This window comes from Anser brachyrhynchus (assembly GCF_964034855.1).
Source record: "Anser brachyrhynchus genome assembly, chromosome: 17".
Classification (NCBI taxonomy): domain Eukaryota; kingdom Metazoa; phylum Chordata; class Aves; order Anseriformes; family Anatidae; genus Anser; species Anser brachyrhynchus.
The window spans coordinates 12,776,661-12,800,834 of NC_137710.1; the positions used below are offsets into that span (position 1 = coordinate 12,776,661).

The following is a 24,174-nucleotide window of genomic DNA, read 5'->3' on the forward strand; positions in this document are numbered from 1 at the left end:
TCTAAGCTGAAGTGACTTGCTTAAAGACAGAGCGAATGACTGAAACACATCTCTCAGCATCCAGATTTTCAGCAAAATCACTAAAACTTTTTTGATAATTCATTTCTTACCTGTGGATAATCATTACCGGAGAAGAAAGGTGAGGATTAAAAATAATCAAAACCCTTCTTTAGAGCCAGGGAGATGAAAATTACCATCCAACTTTCTCCTTCTCTTGCTGTCTCTCTTACACTTGCACACAGTTACATACCCATCTCGTAAACACGCTCCATCAGCTTGATGGATATATGCCACACCTGTTCCCAGCCCCCTTTAGGGAGGTTTTCCTCATTCATCTTCCAGGCAGGGACTGTCTCTTCATTATATGCCTGTGAAGTCCTTAGCACAACGAGACTGGGGCCTCTAGGCACTATCATCATAATAAATAATCATAATTCAGGAGTGTGATGCTTTCAAATCCCAAACTTACATTCTTCTGAGCTTCCCACCACACTTACATACACCTAACACGCCCTTTTCTCTTTCTGAATTTGACCTCTGCTCTCATTCAAAGCACAAACCCTCTGTTTCTGCAGGGGCTGAAGTTTGGCGGGGGATTCCCGGAAAGCCCGCTTGGGCTGCGTTTATTCCTGTGAAGCCAGGTGGGATGGGATGGCCATCAATCTGTTCACACCTTGTCAACAAGGGGCCTGCTCTGAGCACATCCCTCTTCTAGCTCTAGGAAATGACTGCAGATGATGGCAAGGAGCGACGAAGAGAAGCCGTGCACAGACGAAGAGACAGCAAGGAACATCTTGCACGGTAATGGTCCTGTGCACAACTCGCTCAAACACTGGGACAGGGCGGGACTGAGAGGAGACTTCTCCATCTTGGATTTTGGGCCACCCTAAGCATTTGCAGGGGGGTTATTACCGACTCCCAGAAGAACCATCGTCTCCTTTTTTTCCCCATCAACAGATGACGGAGCCCAACAACTTTAGAATGAGTCTGCCCCCATAAATACGCCACCTGTGCCTGCCTCAGTGATGCCGTCGCTCCGCCCTGCAAGTCTTCCCCTTTTTCCTCTCTCCCCTTAATTCTAGCGTTGTTCTCCTCCCCTCTTCTGGTCTTTTCTCTCTGTGTTAAAACTAATGGGTTTACCACATGTTGGAAGGCAGCAAAAGGAAGTGATGAAGTGACAAATGGGAATGCACATGCTTTAATTTATTATGACAGTCGTGCCCGGGTCCACAAAGTAAACTGAGTCAACAGAGAAGGACTTTGTGCCAAGTTATTTATCCACTTCTCTAACTGGGGGATCTTTTTTTTTTTTTCCCTAGCCAGCCATGAGACTGGTTAAACTCATCAAATTTATTGATGAACAGAAGCAGCAGGGAATTTTCTCACAAAACATGTTGTTGTTGAAACACTTGGATTTGTCCAAACCCAAACCTTTTTTCTAGGGATGGTTTGGTGTCGCTATATTTCCAGACCCAAGGGAAAAAAAAAGATTGGGGGAAAAATCCAGAATAATCAAAACATGCTGTTTGAACAGTTACTAAAAAGACATTTGCTTTTTGTTCAAGAGAACTGTCTGTGCAGTTTAATTAAATTTTGAAATCTTTCATTTTGATTTTTTTCTTTTTCTCAGCTTTTCACAGAGATGTCAAGAAAAACATTTCAACTGAGAAAAACTTATTTTTTTTTTCCTTTTGGTTTGTCAGCACATGACATTTTCACTCCAGTCTGGCACAACACAATTTTTCAGCATTTCCAAATTTCCCAGCCAGCCATATCCATGAACACCTCCAATTAACCCCACTGAACGTAAGCCCAGGTACAGACAGGTGTCCTATGTGACCGGTGGATAGTTTGGCCCCAAACCTCAATCGTTCCTCTCTAGAGCAAGGCCAAAAGCCAAAGCTGCTGCCCAGCATCCCAGCAGCAGAGCAAGGCACCTCTGTCCCCTTCCTTTCCCAAGTCACACAAACAGCCCAGCGTCCTGTAGCAGCTGTGACAAACAGCCACTGCCAAGGAAAGACAGAAAGGACAGGACAGGCACACGTAACATCTCTCCTGCAGAACGCTGTTCTGACCTCCAATTTGCACTCTGGGAGTTTACAGAGGCAGAAATGGTTCTTTCGTATTTACCTGCCCTCAACAGACCTTTTTCCAAGGAATTTCTTTTTCCTGCACTTTAGCTCTCTGGCTTTTGTCTCTTACTAGGGTCAGACCAATCTCCTAGGGGTTACCAGGAGCATTGTACCCAACGGAGGTCACAGAATTATTTCTTTCTGGCACATGTGAGTTCTCAGCTAAGTGCAGCATCTCGTTTTCAGATGCTGCATTTCAAGGGAAGGGTAGACAGACTGCATAAACCCCAGCAAACAGAAAAATGCTGAAGAACTTTAGCAAGCAGCACCTACAAAGAAAGTTAGAAAGATCCGGGTCTCTACAGCATGCATGGGAAGTGAGCGCAGTGCTGGGCAGCCTCATACCCCCGATGCATGCAGCTGAGCAGGGATCTGCATGATATCCCTTTAAAACGCTGCTGTGTCTTTCACACTGAATCACATTCCAACATCGTGACACAACCTCCAAAGTAGCATTTTAACAACCTACAGTCAAAACAAGCAGGCATTGTTTGCCATCCTGCCTGTACAAACGCCCTTGCCATTGAGCTGGAACGTACCCACATCCGGGTGGAGGACACCAGGACTCCCAATAAATATCAAATCCAATAGAGGAGAATGGAGCTTTGATCCAGCAGGTACATCAATCAACAGCACCCGAGTATGCCAATGCAGACTAGAAGCCCCCAAACGATTTCTGTGCTCTCACAGTATTCTTTGGTCCGAGGTTAAGAACCTTCCTGCTGTGAAGCCCTTTCTTGCTGCAGTACAAGATGCTGTATTGCACCTTTCCTCGCCCTGCAGCATTTTTGAAACTGTACAGAGTAGGACATCTGGAAGGCTGATCCACAGACACAAGGGACATGAGTGGACTTTGTTTCTTGATGAAATAAATTTTGGCTAACAGGCATCAAATTTCTAATTCATGAACACCCAGGGCATACAATAATGCATGTTATCTATACGTAGAAAAATCAGAGGCACACAAGCTCAGGTGAACCCTCACTACCTTTCAGCTGAGTGAATTACTTACTAGCTTTTAGACAAACGATGCCGCTATACATCCTGTTACAGGGACAAAACCCTGGGTATTGATACATGCTGCTGGATCAGTTGATGCAGAGATCCCCCCCACTGCTCCTGCTTCCTAGGCCAAAATGAGGCAAATCAAAGTTCTAGGCAGAACCTACACGCTCCTCCCATGTTCACATCTCTTACCTTTAAAGGCAGGGAAACAGTTTGCATTTGTTGAAGTTTTTGTTTTTAGATCGCGTGCAGGCTTAGGCAAACGCTAGTTAAACTCAGGTGATATTTTCAAACACTTCTTCAGATCTGTGACAACTGAAATCTGAAGGTATCTGGGGGGAGGGAAGGACAATGAAAATTGAAATGTTGTTCTTCTGAGATGAGAGGTAAGATGTCTTCCATCTACTGTTAGATAGCTATATCTGAGCCATCAAACTCCACTCTTCTTTTTATTATAAAAGGTAAGAAATTGGCATTTCCACAGCATGGATCTTCACCTGACCTGTTCTGGATGGCTTCTTTAGGATACATTGCCTCAGAAGTGTCTTTTTCACCACTGTAGTAATGTCAGCTCGGATGAAGCCACCTACAAACAAATCTACAAACCTGAACAAATCTGGATGGCTGAAATCCAGCCTACATGCTGAGGGTCTGAGTCTGGTGGGTCTCCAGACTGGGCCATTGCTGCTCCTTCTCAATGTCTTCAACACAACTCTGCAGCATCATCCTCAAAAATAGTCCAGGATCTTTATTAAATACAACTATGACAACTTTTTTAGTACAACTAAGATAAATTTTGTCCTGGGCTACACGTTTGCGGAAGGCTTGTGCCACTGCTGCTTCCTTTATCTGCTCTGTGTATGTTATTAATGTCAACATACATCTTGAAAAGATACTCAGCTCTTCAAGGGGGTGATTTAACGTGTTTGACCTACTAGAGGTTAAGATGAGGTGTAACAGGGAGGCAGATTGTACAGCAACTAATTCATATAAGCCACACCAGTGGACTAGGTAGAACCTAGGTCTTATGACAAGTGACAACTCTTTTATTCCTAAATGTGGGCCTTTCTCCATCTTCCTTTGCCATCTGGGTAAACTACAGTCCTCTGGAGGAGATGTTGGACTTTACCTAGTCAATTAACCTGTTGCCCAGTCTGTTGGCCTGTTTCTCTGGCACATGGGCAAAGTTCACCTCTGGTACAGCTTCCCTGAAGTTGCAGCTCGTATGGTGAAAAAGCAGAACGCTGTAGTAAGATTTGCTTCCTTCCACTAAGGCTAAAGAGTTATAGTTCATAACTTCCAACTGAATTCATTGTACAGCCAAGCGTTTCTAATGAATTCTCCTAATGATCATGCCCTAACATTTGACTTCATTATGTCACTTTTGCAATAGTTAAGCTACAGAAGAACGTGCCTTTTTTTCAGTAAGGATCACTCAACACTCACCCTTCTCTCCAGCTGAACTGAAGTGCTGGCCCTGGGGAAGCTCGCTCCTTCCCCAGGCTCTGCCAGGAGAAGTGCCATACAGAACAATATGCCAGAGCTGGGAGTGGAGGAATTCCCAATGGGTCTTGCCCAAGCCTTTTTCCAAACCCTTTCTTCACTTCAGCTATCCTAAACAATACCCTTCAGATATCCCAGACAATACCCACAAAACTTTTAGCTACTCCAGTCCTTGGCTTTCCATCAGGAATAGTGTAGAAATGCATTCGTAGCTATTTCCAGCTTTAAAGCACTGAGAAGAAAAGCTCTAGGTGCTTAAAGAGCTTCTTTTAAAAAACACAAAAAAGAAGAAAAGACCATTGTAGGGTTGAGAGACTCAGAATTAAAGATGCTCCTGACATTTTTTCCTGTGCATTACTCAGCCCAATCTGTTTAATGGGTCTTCATCAGTGATTGTGGTTGCTGATTCGTGCTGGCGACATCATTCAATTGGACATGGCTCTGAAGCAGAAGAATAATTATTTCCCATCTTCCAAAAGACCATTTAATTCACGCTCCCCAATCTCTGGGAATAGATAACCCATAGCCCTTTTAGTTCATTAACTCTCTGGGGCTGTCATCAAAGGATTGTCAGCTGCTCATACAGAGGTTGCACAGTTAGGAATTTGCAGCAAAGAGTGTCTGAGAGCCTGCAGTGTCCCTTTTACTATGGGCTCAGCAGGTGCTACTCTTGCCATGTATCTTGCCCCATCCAAACAGCTTCCCATAAAAAAAAGGAAAAAAAGGGGGAGAGGGGAATTTTGATTACCTCTCCCTCTTAATTCTATCAGACCAGGACCATGTCAGCACACAATCCAGCAGCTGTCCTAAGGAAAACTCAATGCCAATGCAAAGAAGCAAAGCAAAACTGGACGCTAACAGTGCTGGGGAAAGCTGCGGTGATATGACTGGCAGAAGCAACAGCAGTGCTGGCGTTTGGGACTCAGCAGGACTGACTGAGGGCAGGATCCTCTGCCGCAGCTCACAGGGAAATCCAGCACCCTGACAGGCCACGCCTGAGGCTGTGCAATCAGTATGGACCACAACAGAGGAGGTAGCTGAGCCGGGCTATCCGGGGCAAAGACAGAGGTCAAGTTAAGTAAAATGTGGCAGAAGATGGTTTTCTTATTCCCTTCCCACCACAAATATCGAGATGTCTTGAAAAAAGGAAGCCAATAAATAAATAAAAATGCTGCTTTAAGACAGGAACAGAAGCTAGCTCTGTGAGGAGCCAAGGGCTCGAAACCCAGCCCTTATATAGTGCTTTTCAAGACTCGAGTTAAAAGCTCTGCGAAGGAGGTAAGTGCCATCATTCCTCCTTTGTGAAAGAGGGGAACTGAAGCTCCAGCCGAGGGGAGCACGTACACAAACACACCCAACCGCCTAATGGCAGGCCCGGCGCAGGCCTCCTGTGTCCTGCACCCTCATCAACATCCGTCTCTCACCTCAGACACCTCCAACCCAGAATTAATTTCAGGCCCTGAGTGCACTTGGAGCTTTTTCTCTGAGATGGGAAATGTACAGACGTTGCAGCCAAAAAGCTCCACCTCTCTGAGATTATGAGTGGAAAGAATTTAGCTAAGAGGCTTCAGTAAATCAGCCCGAAGCCTCCTTTCCTCAGTTTGTATTATTTATCTCCCCATTCCCTTCACCACACTAAATTCTTAAAGGCATCTTGGCAGTGTACAAACACATAGGGGGAGTTTATTGAAAGTACTAACCATGTTCTAATTGTTTTCTCCTGCATTGCTCTGCTAAAACTTCCAGTGCCATGAGTGGCAGCGGAGGTAGACAATTACTGAGGCACTTCCAACCATCGTGCCCTTAATGTGTGGAAAGTGGTGAAGTTTAGCAGCACCAGGACCTCTTGAATTCAAACCTTTTCTTTGTGACTCGTTTTGCCTTTCAAAAAAGACTTTGTCTCCACTTCTCCAGCAGCAGTAAGAGGACAATAACCTTGTGTCCCTCATCACAGGATACTGCGAGGTTCACTTAAGCAATACTCATTAAAAAGCTTTGAAAATGATAAAGTGCTAAATAAATATTCAGTTGGACTGCAATTAAAGTTTTGGCATGTGGGTTACATGTAAATGCAGAAATGCCATCAATAAAAGTCAGCACATTCCTTTTTCCCTCTCTCTCATTCTTTCTTCCTTTGACTTTCTTTAGCTATTCCCCAGATCTCTGTCAGTGTTTGCTGAATTTTCATAAGGGAAAAAATTACTTCCTAAAATGTTCAAAAGCTTTTCCTTGGTTTGTTATTAGAGCAATTATCTAGCATAACACAGTGAAATAGCACAAAGTATTCTAATGGGAAACAAATGTGCCAAAGAAGTGACCAAACTTGGAATCTTTATTGAAAAATGAGGGGAAAGCGATTAGCTGAAGAGGCAGCAACGGAAAGATTTTCCACCTGGCCTTGGGCAACACATCAAACAGACCTCAAAAGAGTGCTATTTATAATTGTTGTCTGGCTGTCTATGGACCCCTGTCTGTCTGTCAGTCTGGTCTGTATTCTCCCTCCACCTCCTCTCTGCCACGTGTCCTGTCTGTGATTTGTTTATACAACGCACTTTCGGTAGGGAGGGAATCGGTAAGCATCTGAACCCGCAGAAAGGATGCCAATCTCACAGCCCGTTTGCTCTGGAGCAGCTCCGAGGGGTTCAGAGGAGTTACAGTGGGTAAACAAGCAGGAAACTGCCCCAGACACAGTGGTTTCTTTTTTTTCCCCACATCTGCTTAGCCTCTCTCAGGATACAGAGGCTTCTGAACTGTTTGCGTTACTGCAAAAAAAGGCAGACACAGGCAGAGGTGAGGGCTCACCGAATCGTATACGAAGTACAATATCTTGTCTGGCCATTTCCCTCAAATAACACCAGTTCGTACTGGAGGAAAAATGTTGCCAGATCAAGAAGGTCCGATTTCACCTCCACTTTGCTCTGGTATAAATAGCTATGCAATTTGTAGGTCAAAGGCCCATCAGTCCCAGTGAGTTTGCTTTGGTGTAATTCAAGAAGCAATTACATTTTGCAAATATTGAGGTGATTTATAAGAACATCCGCACAAGTTTTAGGACCGTTGGTATCACAAACATAGGATGTGAAAGAATCATAATAGTAATTTCTCACTACTTGCTAATGGTCATTTATCATTCTCCTGTTTCATTTATTCAATTTAAATTGGGGAATAAAAGAAACATTGGGTGGCCAGATCCTCAGTTAGTATAACTTCTTGTAGCTTAAACAAGGCCTTTAGAGCTACAACCTTTTACAGCAACTGAGGGACTGCTCTTGTGAAGGTAACAAACTGCAAGGCACAGATACAAATGGAAAACAACTGACAGCGAGGTCAGAAAGACTAGTTTGCAAACAACACCACAGGCTTAAAATCAGTCCCATAAGCTATCTAGGAACTACAAGCAAGCATAACATTAATAGAAAACAGGATCGTTTAGTGATGGATCTGTGAACAAATAATGGGCAACACATTGGCAACAAGCGCTATTCTTAGCAAGTGCTACAAGATAGAGGCACACAAAAACCCACAAGCATGCCACAGCTTCATTAACCAAAATGGGGACTTTTGAAGTTCAGACATGAAAAATAAAGTCTGATTTTATCTGTTAGATTCCATTTACCCAAAGATGTCCAAACCTCAAAAGGGGTCAGATGTTCAGTGCAGATAATCACACAAAGTTGGGTGTGTAGTTGAAGTCTATCCAAATTATCTCAGGCTCTTGAGGATGAAGGATGGGAAACCTTGTGAGAAGAGTTAAGAGACACCACCAGAAGCTTTCTGGTACATTCTGCTTTCACTCTGATCATAAATACTGCAAGAACAGCCTTTGCTGTGGTATTTTAATGTTTCCAAACTCCACCTTCTCTCAGCTCTACTTAGAGCAATGCATTTATAAGTGCATATAATCCTCAGGTAAAATTCTGTGCCGTAGTTGGAAGAGCACTGTACATCAGGAAGCGTCTATCCCCTGATTTACCCTATTTCCCATACACAATGAACCACCCCAAACTGACAAAGCCTCAGATAGGCACAAAAAATTCCACGGCGGCAAGGGATGGATTTATCATTCAGTCTCATCTTCTTCCCCTGTCCAGCCAAGGGCCAGATGAGAAGACTTTGGCACTTTTTCTCCTCTATCCTTGCAAGAACAGGCACGATTTGCTCCTTACCTGCATGCGTACACTCAGGGTCTGGGAACTCCTCAACCTGAAGCTCCCTCCGCTGTGCTTTCCAGAACACAACTGGGACTCTGAGAAACTGTCCCACATGGTCTTCTTGATATACTGGTGGTCAAGGAGAAAACTGGCGTTAACAGCAGCAGATGTTGTAAAACACAGGCATTTTATGTTCCAATCAAACAGACTATATTCCAGAATTCCAAATTGTGACCAAATTGCCATAAAAATAATAGTTGTATTTAGAGTTTAGCACAGAGAAAGAAGAATGGGTTTGCCTCATTAGTTCAGCTTTATGTTTCAGTAGTGATTGGGACATTAACTCAGGGAAGGACTCTCCTTGGGGTTACAGGAATCCCTGAGAGATTTCTAATTTCAACAGTCGCCAGCTAGAGAAAATGGAAGCAAATTGTCCATCGTCACACACAGCAGGTCAGTGGCAAAACCAAGAAGAAAGCTCTTGTTCTATTTCCCATCCGGCGTTCCCCTCACGTAAACAAACTGTGTGACACCAAGATGAAAACCTTCACTTCAACAAATCCTTTGTTCAGTGACACTTTCCTGTAATAGACTTGCTCTGAATTTATCCTTGATCCACCTTCTGCGGGTACACCCATACCTCCAACAGGCAATCAAAGAGCAGAGCTTAACCGAAGATGCCATTCTTTGCAGGAATGACGTCCTGCATATCTCTCCTTGGGTGGGACACCAAGCCCAGAATCCACCCTGACACATACAGGGAGCAAATCACCTATGAAATATTGTAACAAGGGTAAACACAGCCCTCTGCGGTATTTGTTGCCCATTTAAGCATTCAAAAAAAGATAAAAACTTTAAACCAGTCTCTGACCTCAAAAACTCACTCTCTGAATGACACTTTTTCTACAGAAGAGACTCTAGGGGTCAAGATTTCTGGGAAAGAACCACCCTATGCCTGTTCACAATCTTTCTTGTGTTTCAGGCCAAAGCTTTTCCTCATGAATAACTTCCAACTTTGTTACTGTATTTCCTCCATCTCTCCCAGACGCACCCTAAGCCCCGTGTCCATTCTCTCAAACCGAACTCGGTAGCCTCCAGCCACATATCACACACTGAAATATTTAGCCATTCACGTCTCCCACTGAAGTGTGACTGCGTAAGGCAGGGTTTTCCAGGAGACAATAGCTTGATTTTCTCTTCTTCTGACAAAGTTCATAATGGGATATAATATGTCATGTGAAGCACAACAAACATCAGCAGCATAAACCCCTGTGGAAACCATAATGAGCAATGTGTCTTGAACACATTGTTTGGATTCTTACTTGCAGTTGCAGAAAAGCAGCTAGAGCTGTGTAACTGCCTGAGATGCTCAGACTGTCTTAATCAGCTTGCTGACCACTGTGTGTGCTCAGAGAAATAGTTATACCACACAAAAAAAAGCCTGTATATTTTCCAAAATTGCTTTGAAATAAATGAGGATGCTGACAGAAGAGCAATAGCACTCTCAGGCCAGGTGAAATGCTGTGAAAACAGCCCAATGACCAGCCTAGAGTCTTTCTGCAGGTGAAATGGGCATTTCGTACTTCTCTGATCATCTGCTGCTCATGTCAAATATGTTTCATATGAAGCCTTTTTCCTGGCAGATCCACCTTTGAAACTCATGCAAGGCCATCTTATCTATTTACCTGCACTCAAGTCTTCCTGGGCTTGCTGCACTGATGAAATAAATACCCTGTAATTCAGTAATACTGCACCTACGCGTTAAGACACTTACTGGGAGCCAGGTGACCTGTATTCAGGTCCAAGCTCCACCACAGCCTTGATGAGCATGAGCTGAGCAACTCAGCTTCTGTTTTTCTTCAGCCTCCCCCTTTGCCTCTCGTCTGTTGGGACTGCAAGCTCTGTGTGACAAGAAAAATGTTTCCCTCAGTGTTTACTCAGCAGCCAGACTTCATCATGGTTGGGCTGATAGTTACCATCTAATGCAAGGAACTGTTATCTAACCAAGCTGTCTTCAACCTGTTCTGGGTACTGATTTACTGCCTGCAGGGGAGGTTCTGCTAGGGTGAACATATTCTGAAGTGACTTCACATGGAAACCATTACCTCATTTGCTGGAGTCTGACTAGATCGGGGCTGCAAGCAGCAAACGTTAAGAAGCTAACTAAATAAATGAATGAAGGAGCAGAATTTCAGTCACCTGTGAATGTTCGTCTTCAAAGAAAATCTAGTATTGAAAGTATCTGTGTTTTGGAATTATTCACTGGGGGTTTTTTGGTATGTTGAATAAATCTGGCAGCCTCTATGCGTGGGTCTCAAAACCTTCACAACATATATTCCTAACGCTTTCATCAACGGAAGTTTCATCTTTGTTTTCACTGAAGAGCTACCACCCAGATTCAGTCCCTGACAAATACTAGTTGTATCAACACCGGGTTGCTACAGGTTTTCACTCTTCCTTTCCACCGTCATTTATTTAGAAGCCTCATAAGAAGCCACGTCTGGTATGAGACCTGCAGACGCAGCAGAGAGCGGCCTCCCTAACCGTTCTTTTCAACCATCTGAACTCACAGCAGCAGCGATACATGCTATTTCCATCTTTGATGGAAATGAACCCTGCTGGGTTACATAAACATACATAGCTCAAAAGATGTCACAAGTCTGACCTCTGCCTTTCTTTGCTGGATTTCTCAGTCTCTGATGCTGGCTGTCAAACAGAATAAATGACGGGATGCACAGAGAGCAACATCAATGAGACCAAAGGAATTCTGGCCAAAAAGAAGACAATGAAGGATGGTGGAAATGATCTAAGGACATCACTTCACAACTTTATGATTGCTGTCCTGTCTTGTATGTATGACTTCTTAAAAATTTGGTTATACAGCTCCCTTGTGCCAGTTGAGATTAGAAAACCATTTGCACTGGTATCAAAGGAGACAAATTCTTTTTTCACCCTTTCTGATAAGAAAAGCAATGCCATCTTGCTCCTACCGGGCAAAATCTCATCTCGTGTAACTCCAGTGAAACAACGGAGTTTTATCAGTAATTAATTTGGTCTGTTGTTTGTCACAATGCCAGAAACGCAATAAATGTGCTGCTGTTGCTGGCATCTCTGGTGCGAGTTGCAAGGTAAATACTGCTCCGATATGGTCTCCCTTTAAGACAAACATCTGGATTTCCACTGATCTCAATTTAGCTGCATAGACAATGAAGGCATTATTGTTGCAAAAGGCATTAGAGGTTTCTATAGCACTGGCCATATTCAAGTGACCTTCAGCAGAACCAATTCTGAAAGGCAGTTTTAGCGCACACAGGAAAAAGAAGGAGGCACCTCATCACAGCTACTTTCCGTGCCACTTACTGGAGTGAGGTTCTGCTACATCAGCTACCAGACAGTTGTATAGGATTTAGTGGTGAATATAGCAAGTCCCTGGAGGATTTTATAGTTCAGATACAGGGAAGAGAACAGTCTTACAAGTCCTGATGCCAGTAAACATATAAAAAGAAGTGATGCGCCGGTATGAGGAACGCTGTACAGCTGCCTTATTTGTACGACCGAAACTGACTCCTGGAAGAGGAGCTTCGTGGCCTGGCTAAACAGCGGAGAAGCCACTCCATTTCATGTTGGTGGAGTTCATCCTCCATCAGCTGTTACAACTCCACTGATAACAGCAGCAAGGTCACTGCTGATTTTCTAATGCTGTGAATTCTGATCTAATTAGGATTGCACTGAGACCACCAACTCCTTCCACTCAAGTTACAGAGCAGCATTCATTCATTCTTATCAGGAGTTAGGTCTGTGCTGAAAATCCCACCCAGCAAGTAGCCAGCCACTGTGTTTTCAGCTTCCGAGAGCTCTATTTTTGTTCTTTCCCTATGGAATAACAGTGAATCAAAGAACTCTCTTGAACACATCATGTCTGACCCATGCTCAGGCTGTAAACTTTACAAGAGAAATATGTTTGGTTTCAGCTGTTCTCTTTCTTTTCCTTCCTTATTTTGTGGTCTTTGCACAGAGGTCAAAGACTCAGGGCCTCCCATGTGCTAGAGAACGTGCTACCGCAACTGTTGGCAGCTCTCTTCCCTAGGAATGATTCTGCCATTCATGCCCTGGATTAATCCATGACTGAACGATCTCTAGTGTCTGTATGTTTAACAGCCTCATTTTTCTCACAAGACACTGCTACTTAGCTTCTCAACTGTTAACAGTCGAGCTATTAGCACTATCCCCACGCTCCTTTCAGCTCAGTGCCTTGCAGATGTTTCTGGCCAAAAAAGGACCTTTGGGGACTTGTGTCTAAACTTCCTGTCGGGGTGAGAAAAAAGAACTGGCTTGATCTGGACTGCTCTAATCTGATTCCCAAAGAGGGAAATCCCTTTTCATTTCAGGCATCCTTCTCACCCCGAGCAGTGCAGCTGTGCGGTGGGATTAACCCAGGAGGACACTGCTGAGTTACCCAGCCGAGCATCCTGCATGGGACTGCCCATGGCTCTACTTTCCCACTGCGTCTCTCCCATCAACCACAGGACGCTGCTTCTCCCCTTGACACCACTTTGAGGTCATTATTGGTTGTAGTATGAAAAGGAAATGAGTTGTCAGTATTAAAACATAAACCATCTTCACTTATTGCAGTTGCAGCACGTTAAGTCTTCAGCAAGTGTTTGTCAACCTCGCACCAAAGTCGTGAAAGATGTCTTCAGACTTCTACAGCACTTTAAAGGGACTGTAAAAGGGACTACTATACCTACACATCCCTTGCATGCTTACCTAAACGTTTTCAGGTTCTGCCTTTAAATGCAGATTTCTGTCAGACTTAAGCCACTGCTAAAATGTCTCAAGATTTTCTTTATGACGTACACTTCAAAACACCATGAAGGCCCATCGAGTGTGTTAGCACAAAGAACCAGATACTTCACGAACAGTCTACAGATGTCATTAAAAAGAGAAGTTTACTCCCCAGAAGCAAATCCAACTCTTCTGGTTTTCATAAACATTATTCTAACCTGTGGGGTGCTTTCCCTCATCATTTTGCTTCTTCCTTCACAGTTCAGTGAAAATCCTGGTTCCCACAGGAAAGCAGTCTTCTTAAAAAAGAACTGTGTCATCCCGTGGCTCAAGCAGGAGAAATATTTTCTTCTTCCTGGCAGACTTGGTGGCAGTGGTGGTCACAGCTCCCGGACACAGGGTGGGCCATGCACAAGGGAAGGAGGAAGCATTTGGCTGTGGAAATTTTGAGCACTTGGAAACCGTGGCTTAGCAGGATCAAGGGTGTTGGGGAAGCACATGACTGAGTACCACAAACAAGGAATGCAAGACACTACGACAGTAGAGAGCAAAGTGAATTAACTGGCAATGTTTGGCTTAAATTATATTAATGCCACAATGTCAGCCTGACATTTTAAAATATACACAGTCATCTGTTTTGTTATGTCTTTGAAGGAAGCAGAACATGTAGGAACAATAATCGCACCAGGGTCAAGAGTTGAGATTGTTGTCATTCTTTATAGTACGGCAGTGTGAGAAGAGGCAACCAGGACAGGAGCCTTGCTGTGCTGGGCTTGGGACAGGAGATCGCACCCCGAACAGGCAAGCAGGGACGGGGAATAGGGTGGAAGGACAGAGCACCACCTAGGTCTCCTGACCAAGAACTTGTTAACCATTGCACTGCTCACCTGGTCCACCGCCATTCCAGGACACAAGAATGACAAAAGCACATGTCTCTTCCCAGATTAACCTGTTTTGTCCTTTTTTTCCTCTCAGATAGAATACACACAGAGAGCCTTTCTGCTTTAATTGCATTTTTGGGGAAGAAAAAAACACACAGAATATTTTGTTTCCTGTATGCTGCTGTGTTTTCCCCAGTTGGGGAAAAAAAAATCCACCTTGCGAAAATAACACCTTGTTCCTGCACATATTGGCACTTGCACTGCTTCCGTGTCATGTTTGCTCTGTCAAAACAAGTTTTCCTCGCCCCTCAGGGTCAACCTAGCTTTTGAAAACCAAGCTGTCGTCTCCAGGCATCATCACTAGCAGTAGCCAGATAACAGACTACGAGTTCACATTCCAGAATGGTTATGACTAGTGATGAATGAGCCAGCTCCGAGACAGAAGGAATTTCCTACAGGTTAGACTGCCCTTCCAAGAAACACGTTTGTCTGACTTAGTGAAGGCAGCAAAGAGGATGCAGAAGTCCAGGGGGTAGGAGGAGGAAGGGAGAAAACGCTGATTGTAATAGAGCAAGATACAGTACAGCACAAATCATTATTGTTCAGTGGCTCTGCGTCCACTCCCAGATTGTTCCAGGTACTTTAGCAAAGCATAGGTAAAATAATAATAATATATTAAAGCACTATAAAGAGAGTATGTTCTTTCCACTGTCAGTGGAGGAAAACGGAGTAGATTACATGATGACAAGGAACTAAACAGTATGATCTTTTATGATTAACTCTTTGGCTTAAACATCACAAGCATCAGGGTGACAAAACATCACGCTCCTCAAAGCACACCAGGCTTAGTGTTCTCTCCGTACTGCCAGAATGCCAACTCCAAAGCCATACGTAGGCTTCCTGCCTGACGTAGGAACCGGACTTTGCTGCCTGGAGACAGCCAGAACCTACATCCCGAGCTAGGTCATTGCTGCTGCAATTGCAGGCTTGGTCTGCTGTTTTGACACCTTCAGTGTATTTGAAGGCACACTGGCCAAACAAGCAATAAATCTACTCCAAATGGTGCATTTCAAATAGTCTGTTCATACAGTGCTGGTTATGAGATTATATAATCCCTCCATTGATTGTATCTACGTTCCCTGAATTTCAGCTGCAGCCCTAAACCGTTCTGCATATCTAATGAGCATTAATTCACCATCTATCACCATCTCTTGTAGCCACTGCACGAGTACAACAAGCACAGCCTTCCTCCCTTGGTCAGCCTTGCATATATTGCCAGCCCCATCCCCACCTGACTCCGAGCAAAGCCAGCACACAAGCTCGATGTAGGTTTTCCAGTGCCCAAAAGGTCCCCAAAAGACTTTTTGCCACCTTCTGCAGAGCTCTGATGCAGGAGTCCTGAGCGAGAAAAGACTCTACAAAAGATACCACATTAAACCCTAAGATGCTATTAGAATCTCAGGACAAGACATTCAGAGGGAGTCGATCTGCATAGTTTTACTAACCCTGCATCAGCTAACAGCCTGATCCTTGTCATTCACCAGCTCATTTATTTGAGACGACACCAAAGCAGGAGATGCTGGAGAATGAAAAATTATCGTTAGGACTGGTGAGTTTATAATGCTTTAGGACAGACCGAGTTTTTCCCAAATTAAATTTTCTTATTTAGCTGAAGAGAGAAATGGAGACCTCAAGGAACATGACCTGCCCTAGCCAGCTGTAGCAGTATGTAGTATTGTGAATTCTGCAATTATATTTAAAACTTGAGAGAAATTAGGAAGGAGAAAATTAGGAAAATATTTCACTTACAAGCTGTTTTTTTCCTACGTTTTATGGATCAATAATTCTAACTCTTTGCTGAACCAGAAACATGCTGAGAAAAAAAGTTTTGATTGTGCTATTTTAGAATTTCCTTCCACAGCAAGAAAGAGGGAGTGATAAAAAACCCTTGAACTTGAATAAACATTTTGGAGTGAAAGTTCAAGTTGGTTCTCATTTTTTTCTGACCTGCTGCCTGTAATGATTGTTTACAGTTTTACATTTATATATATATCTATCTTTGTTCTTAATCACAAAAAGGCAAAATAACAGATTTTTTGTCATGAGCAAACTTAGCCCTGCAATGCAACACACCACCTACAACTCATGAACTTCCTCTCAGAATGAGTAAAAATTATTTTAAAAACATTAATGTACATTTAATGAATGTGTATTCAAGAAACATCACTAAGAACAGTGGTGACTTACATTTGTGTTCATTCTTTAGCTTTTTGTTGCATGCTGAAGCAGGGGCTTTACACAAGGGACCCTCCAGCTGGCTATTCAGTGGCCGCAGTCCCCCCGGAGCTGCCCATGCTCCACGGAGCCGTGGAGAACTCCCCTGCACAGAGCGGCCACCCCAGCATCCTCCACGAGGTTCCTCACAGAGCAGGAGGAACGAACGTGTGTGCTCTGGTTGTGCTCAGTCTGCCTTGTTCTCTCTCTAGTTTATGCTTCATCACTTGCCATGGTCAACAAATATCCTTTGAAGGACATCTGCGCGCAAGTGAAAGGCTCGTCCCAAGTCTTGCTGAATGAGCCTACGCTTAGCCCCAGCTACAGCTAGGAGGAAGCATCACTTTTTGAAGAAGAACAGATGTTTTGACCCCAATTCAGCAACAGCCCTGCAGGGACCCCCGATCTGAGTTGCTGTGAGCTAGGAACACTAAATACAGCCATCTCTTGGTCCAGCGGGTAACAGGGAAAAAGACTGCAAAGAATACAACAATAAAACCATGGCCCAAAGTGAGAAAATGGAAAGGATGAAAGGCTAGGATGTTGTCCTTACCCCTAAAAGTCATGCTGCAGCTCAGCATTCAGGTCAGCTATGTTAACATCAATTTTTTGGGCATTGCAACTATTTCCATTCCTCTTAACTCTCCAACCTTCTCCCCCTCCCCGCACACTACATCACATCGTATGACTAATGAGTTTGACCCTTCTTCAACCCCTATCTGCAGTCTCTCATGGCTCCGTCACTGTGTGCTTCCTGCCTTTATTAAATCAGATGGGCTGTGTGTGCTCTGAGTCCCAGAGCCAGAGGAACACAGAGAGACAGAGAAATGAGGGCCATCCTCTCCGAGCCTCCAGGGCTGTGCGCCTTGTATTTCCTCACTATATTGCTTCAAGGACGTTCCACTCCATCATTTTTTCTCACTCTCATGATAAAATCACTAATTTCTCCTACTAGAAAGAGAAGGAAAGAAATGCAGGCCTCTTCATAATGTCATTCTACACTGTGCAGGACTGCATTATGGGTTTTCCAGGATATTTATTATTGTACTGCCTCGCTTCAGCAAGGGTGTTTCCTTCAGCTGCCGTCCCTTTCCCCACTCCCCGTTTCTTTCTTTCTTTCTCTCTCACTTTCCTGCACCTTTCACCTTTTTATTCCTTCTGTCTGCCTAACACACTGTGACCATTTGACCCTCTCTTAACATCACTTACCCATCTCTTAAAGGGAGACGATTAACACATCTCTTGTGAGCTGAGTATTTCTGATGGGTTTACTCCCATTTTGGGGCACCTTACTTGCCTTTTATCTCTCTGTGCTGGGATGGTTGATTCACTCAGCTTGTCTCGATGGGGTTAAATGGGAACAAGAAAGATGACGTAGAAAAACTCAAACTAAATGATTCTTTTGGAAATTCAGACTGAAATATTCAGCAGAGATGGGTTAGTGTACCTCATTTCTGGTGTAAGATTTGAGGCAGACCTGTCTGCTTGGAATTCTCCAGAAACAAGGACCTGAGGACTTGTAGCCCAGGTCTCAAAGAAAGCCCATCACTTGCATTGCTCCTGATGGCGGTCACAGTGCCTGTTAGTGAAGATTTTCAACACCTGGGTATTTCATTTCTAATCTGAACAAAAACAAACTTTGAAATATCAACACACTTCACAAAAATACAGCTAGTTCTTTCTGCCTAGCTCCAAGCCAGGCAGCCCAGTATGAATACCACTCGTGGTATTACAGTCCAAGAGCATCACGCACCTGAGGACAGCATTCACCTATCACCGCTCCTGACAGCATCTGTCAGTTAAGCATACGTAAGTGAGAGATTTGTGTCGCCCATTATAGCAAGTGGGACTTGAAAGTAGATCCTGGAATTGAATGCCACACTTTCTAGGGTGGCGGATGTATAAATACTGCATGTAGGATCAATAAATGATTACTAGCTCTGTTAACAAGTGGCTAATGTCTTGCTACAGACTTTTACAGAGTCCAGTTGGTCAATAGGTTGCATTTAACCAAGACTTATGATCACCTATATCACATAATAACTATGCCTGTAATATGCTTACACAGTCTATTCATCATGCATTAATCCTTTTAAATTTATTTATTAATATACTCTTATTCTAATGCTTCACCAAATGGAATAATAACAACTGGCAAAAGAAGGAGAGCTATGCATTTTGCAGCCATGTTTTACCGTGCCCGGGGAACAAACCCACTCCCAGAGATTAGATGTGAAGCATTAGTTCAGGCTGGAAGCACATTCAGAGACTGCCAGAACCCCGTTAGAAGGAACACAGCTCTGCCATCTCAGAGAACGACAACAAAGGAGGAAAAACACTGAGATGTCTCTGGGGAGAGAACCAGGAAGGGGCAAACGGAGCAGAGACTCCAGTAATGAAAGTAGTAGAAACCATTGCAAAATCTCTGCTTAACTTCTTTGGACTAGACGCTTTGCCTAGAAAGCCAGTCATTGCAAATAAGCAGCTCCTTGAAGTGAGGAGCCATGCAGCGCACATAATGCACATAATGCACCCATGGCAGCGAGGACAAACAGGAAGACCCCTAGACTGCACATCTGCCCATGAATTCTTTTGCACACAAAATCTATCCCTGTTTTCTAAACTCCAGCTTGTACCTGTTGACTTGCTCTTACATTTGTAAGATGTACAGATGGAATCCCAGTAATATATTTACAACATATTATAAATATAATAACACAATGTATAAATATATTTATATATTATAAACATATGTTATTATATAATATAATGCTATAGTAAAATACCATTAATTAATAATATTAATTATTGTATTATTAATTGTAATAATTCTCAATTAATAAATAATATTATATTATGAAATATAGTTCTCATGGACAGCACTAAACAGGTTCAAAACTTCAGCAAGCTCCCATTTATTCTAACATTAGGTCCCCCCAACACCCTTATGACAGCAAAGGCATTAAAACACAAGACTCTTATCTACTTTCTTCCACATTGCCAGAGTGGTGAACGCACGCATCAGGTATTGTGTATATAATTGTGAAGAGTGTGAAGTTTTGCCTATCATCTTCAAATCAAGCAGTTAGAGGGTATTTCAGAAATACTTAATGGGATTTTCCCACCAGTAAAGCCCATGCTCAATGGTACATTTTAATAAGAGCAGAATCAAAATCTCATTTATAGACTAAGAAGGTTGTACTGAGGGTAACATTAGGGGAGGCTTTGCCAGAGAAAACAGAAGACTTAATAAGAGCCGGGCTCAAGAGTATTAGTAAGAAAAGTTGTGAGCTGCCTACAGGCTTTTTCTCTTCTGGTATCAGAGTGGAAGAAAAGCCCCTGTGGTTGATTCATTATGCTGTTTCATTTCTTCATATATAATTTACATGCAATGTAAATACGGTAAATTATTATTTCTGGATTGCATTCTTGGGCCCCGATCCAAAGCCCACTGAAGCTGAGAGAAAGTCTTCTAGGTTGCAAAAATCAAACGTTATTGAGAAACAGGCCTATTATCCGCCAACATTCATTAGAAAGGAGTTTATATTCTAGCAAGGGTTAAAGACTCAGGCCCCAGCTCAGCAAAATGTTAAGTACATGCTTAACTTTAAGGTTACACTCAAATCCCAAGTGGATCTAAAGCACATGCTTAATTGCTTTGCCGAATCAAAGCAAGTACAGATTTTTATCTGAATTTAACTGCAGCGGTAATCTGGACTACTGGGTGGCTGATACCACAACGAACTTTCCTGAAGAGCTTCGGAACTTTCTTATTCTGGATCCAGCCAGACACAGAGAAACGCCACGAGGAATAATCATAATGATAAGGATTGCTTTGCAGGTTGAGGGGAAGAAAGAAATTAGTCCTCTATCAGTTTAGTTCTTAGACTAAGGCTTGTGTCTGTTTTTCTTTCATATGAACCTCTTTGTTCATCGCTGCTGTTTTGATTTTCTCATCTTTCTCCTCCCAGGGCTCTGGGTAAATCCTCCTGCCTCAGGAGCCGAAAAACCTCCTTATTTGGGTGGCAAACCAAAGCCAAGTGTCTGAAACCTCTGTGCCTTCTGATCCCAGTAATCCCGTGTTGGAACAAGACGACCTCAGAGGTCTTTTCCATTAACATCTTACAGACTTAATCATTCTTTTGGGTAAAAAGCAGTAATTCAGACGCTTATGTCCTATCTCCACCCCCCTAACTTACCTTTGCTGCCTTGCATTGGGGTGGGAGTACTCATGGACGAAGGAATTGTCTTCACCTCCCTAATGCAGCCCGATAACTCCAGTTTCTCCACGATTCCCCTCTCCCCGCACCTGAATTTAAAGGCATCCTCACAACCTTTCATCCCCTCAACGCTTTTTGTCAGGTGACGAAGAACAATTAGTCCTGTTCCTAAGCTTGGGAACTGAAAGTCTGGCAGGTTTAACTATGGGCAAACCAGCTGCTGCTCAAGTTACTGAGCAAGTATAAACAGGCTGGCCTGCTCCAGCAGAGTAACCTTTTTTTTTCAGAACAGTCCTTTTAAAATTTGTATTTCAAAACTCACAACCCTTGTCACAGAAACTTTTCGGGATTTGCCTGGGATCACACAGAAAGTCTGCGGCGAAGCAGTGACAATGTCGTGGTCGTAAATGCACCAGCTCACGCTGGTGCTGGGCCGTCCAGCTCAGCCACGGCCCTCACTTGATTTTAAAGCACTCCCAGGGCACCTTTGCAGAAGGTAGCTTGGGACTTCCAAAACTTCCCTTGCCTTCCTCCGTATGGTGCTCTCGGAGTTATTTTAAGGCTTTCTCCGCATTATCTTGTATATAAACAGCAAGCATGAAAAGTAAGGATGCTGCAAGCAAGGAAAACAACTTTATATGACGAGTGTGAGCACAGATGTTCGTCAGACTTCCTGCTCAGGCCCTCCTGTCACCCTGGATGTGCAGATTTGTGAACACGCAGTGCCACGATCTTTCTGCGCTCTTCAGATGGCCGTGGCTGTTCCTGCTTTGGGGAATCTCTGGGGAAGCCCCACAGAGCTGTACGGTGATTTGTTAGCATTACCAAGAAGGAGGAGAGGTTGCAGGGCAGAACACGTATGTATTAAAAACAGCGAGACAGCTCTGTTATGTGTGTCAGAGGTCTTCCAAGGTCAGCATATACCACTGGATTAATACCAACAGTTTTAAGGTAGAGGTGAGAAATGCCCAAATTATTTGATAAACTTCAAAAGGAAAGATCTTAATGCCTCTACCCTTTGGCATCCCTACTCTGTCCCAAGCCAAGAAGAACTAGAAAACTTCCAAGAAAGCCAGCTCCGTACCTCTGACCAATAATTCCAAAAAGTGTCGTAATCTTGGCTCACTTAAGCCAATTTCAGGAAAGGAAAAGCTGTGCCAGGTTTACAATAATTGCCTGTCAGGAGCCTCTTTATTGCAAAGAATATTTTTGCTTTTAAGTGGAAATTGTGACAGTCATGGAGAAATATCAAGGCTGTATTTTGCACCAGTGAAAACTTTTGACAAATAGGCAACAGCTAACTCCCTCCAAGTTTACCATGGTCACCACGAGCCAGCAACGTGCCCTTGGGGCCAAGAAGGCCAATAGTAGCCTAGGGTGCAGTGGAAAAAGTGCTGCCAGGAGGGCCAGGGAGGGGATCCTGCCTCTGCCCCTCTGCTCAGCCCTGGGGAGGCCGCACCCGGAGCGCTGCGTCCAGTTCTGGGCTCCCCAGCACGAGAGGGCCATGGAGCTGCTGGAGCGAGTCCAGCTGAGATGAGGGGACTGCAGCATCTGTCCTGCGAGGGGAGGCTGGGAGAGCTGGGCCTGCTCAGCTTGGAGGAGAGAAGACTGAGAGGGGATCTCATCAATATGTACAAATATCATAAGGGAGGGTGTCAAGAGGCTGAGGACAGACTCCTTTTGGGGGTGCCCAGCAACAGGACAAGAGGCAACGGGCACAAACTGAGACACAGGAAGTTCCAGGTGGATATGAGAGGGCATTTGGTTACCGTGAGGGTGACAGAGCACTGGAACTGGCTGCCCAGAGAGGCCGTGGAGTCTCCTTCTCTGGAGATATTCAAAACCCACCTGGATGCCATCCTGCAGGGTGAGCCTGCTGGGCAGGGGGGTTGGACCAGGCGATCTCCAGAGGTCCCTGCCAGCCTCAGTCGTGCTGTGATTCTGTCTCACACAGCCTCCCCCAAAACACATTGCAGCTGTCAGCGCCTGCCCACAGAGAACGACTTGTACTGACTCACTGAAGATGACCAAGAGTCCGAATTTGCCACGAAGCAGCAGAATTGCATTCAAAATATTTCCAGTGAATTTCTCTTCTCCCGTTCTGCCCCAAAGCTGTCTCAGCTGTTGCAGATTTCTCCTGCTGGCTCTCAGCCCGGAGAGCACCCCCAGAGGCCAGGCAAACCCCCTGCAGCAGAGCAGCAGTCCCCAGCCCCAGCAAGCTGCGGGCAAAACAATTCCTCCTCCGAGCATCCCTGCAGAACCGGGAGCCGACAGCCCCACTCTGCCAGATTAAAGCTCCTCTTAGAAATTTCCCTCTGCTGTGGAGCAACCAGGGACTCCAGGGACTCTAAACCCCCACTGTGTCCAACAGCATGTTTAAGCTCCAAGTTTTAAAGGAGCAGCAATGCCACTGCAGTTCAGTTCCCAGAGCTGTGCCCTGCCACCAGCCCACTGCTTGACCTTTCGTAGCGATGGGTTCTGCTCTGGCTGCCAGTCAGCAGAGATGGAACAATGGGTATTCCCCTTTTACAGAAACGGAAGATAATACAACATCCCCGAAGGTGCAAGAAGCTCGCGCTAATAAATCAGGGAAATTAAATCCAGAGGATTGCGTAGGTGCCTGCTTTATATCCCATCGCCCCACTCCAAAGAGAGCTTTCCTGCTGCCACTCCCTAGCAACCCAAGAAAGCTGCTTGTTTTACGACTCCCTTTGAGCCTTCAGGTGTGGATGGCTGCGAGAGGTGCTGTGTGGGCCACCGGAAGATTTACGGCTGTGCAACGTAGCTGAGGGGCTGCGGGTAAAGTCAGGGCAGAGCCACACCCCGAGGAATACCTGCGCTGCCTTCTGGGCCCCGCACCAGCACCAGCAGGCAGACACGGGGCCGACGTGCAGGGCAGGATTAAGGTCGTCTCCAACCCCAACAGCTCCTCACGCTCCCAGGGAGTGACACCACGTAGCATGCTGGGTTCCAGCTTTAAAAAGTCAGATAAGGGCCCGAACTGGTGTATTTTAAATTCAGCTGTCCATAGTGTAAATAATGTTCCATCTGAATGCTCATTTTAGTTTTAATGAAAGATGACAAATTTGTCAGATTGCAATTCTAGCATTTTGTTCTAAGAAACAATATCCAGTTGCTATAGATGTAATATTTTTATGTAGCAGTGTATTTTTTCCTGAATCAAAAAAAACAAATCAAAAAAAACCAACCACACAAACCAAAC

At 44.3% G+C, this 24,174-nt stretch overlaps 1 protein-coding gene across 1 annotated transcript in view; it reads right to left on the bottom strand.

Annotated features, from left to right (window-relative positions):
- Positions 1-7,408: 7,408 nt before the first annotated feature.
- Positions 7,409-24,174, bottom strand: part of LOC308179440 (uncharacterized protein) — a 186,278-nt gene continuing 169,512 nt past the window's right edge. The window contains exons 15-16 of the mRNA XM_080559608.1: positions 8,807-8,920; positions 7,409-8,377 (exon numbers count right to left, since the gene is read on the bottom strand). Coding sequence (XP_080415734.1) covers positions 8,343-8,377; positions 8,807-8,920 — 149 coding nt within the window. The 3' untranslated portion in view covers positions 7,409-8,342. The remainder of the gene's footprint in view (positions 8,378-8,806; positions 8,921-24,174) is intronic.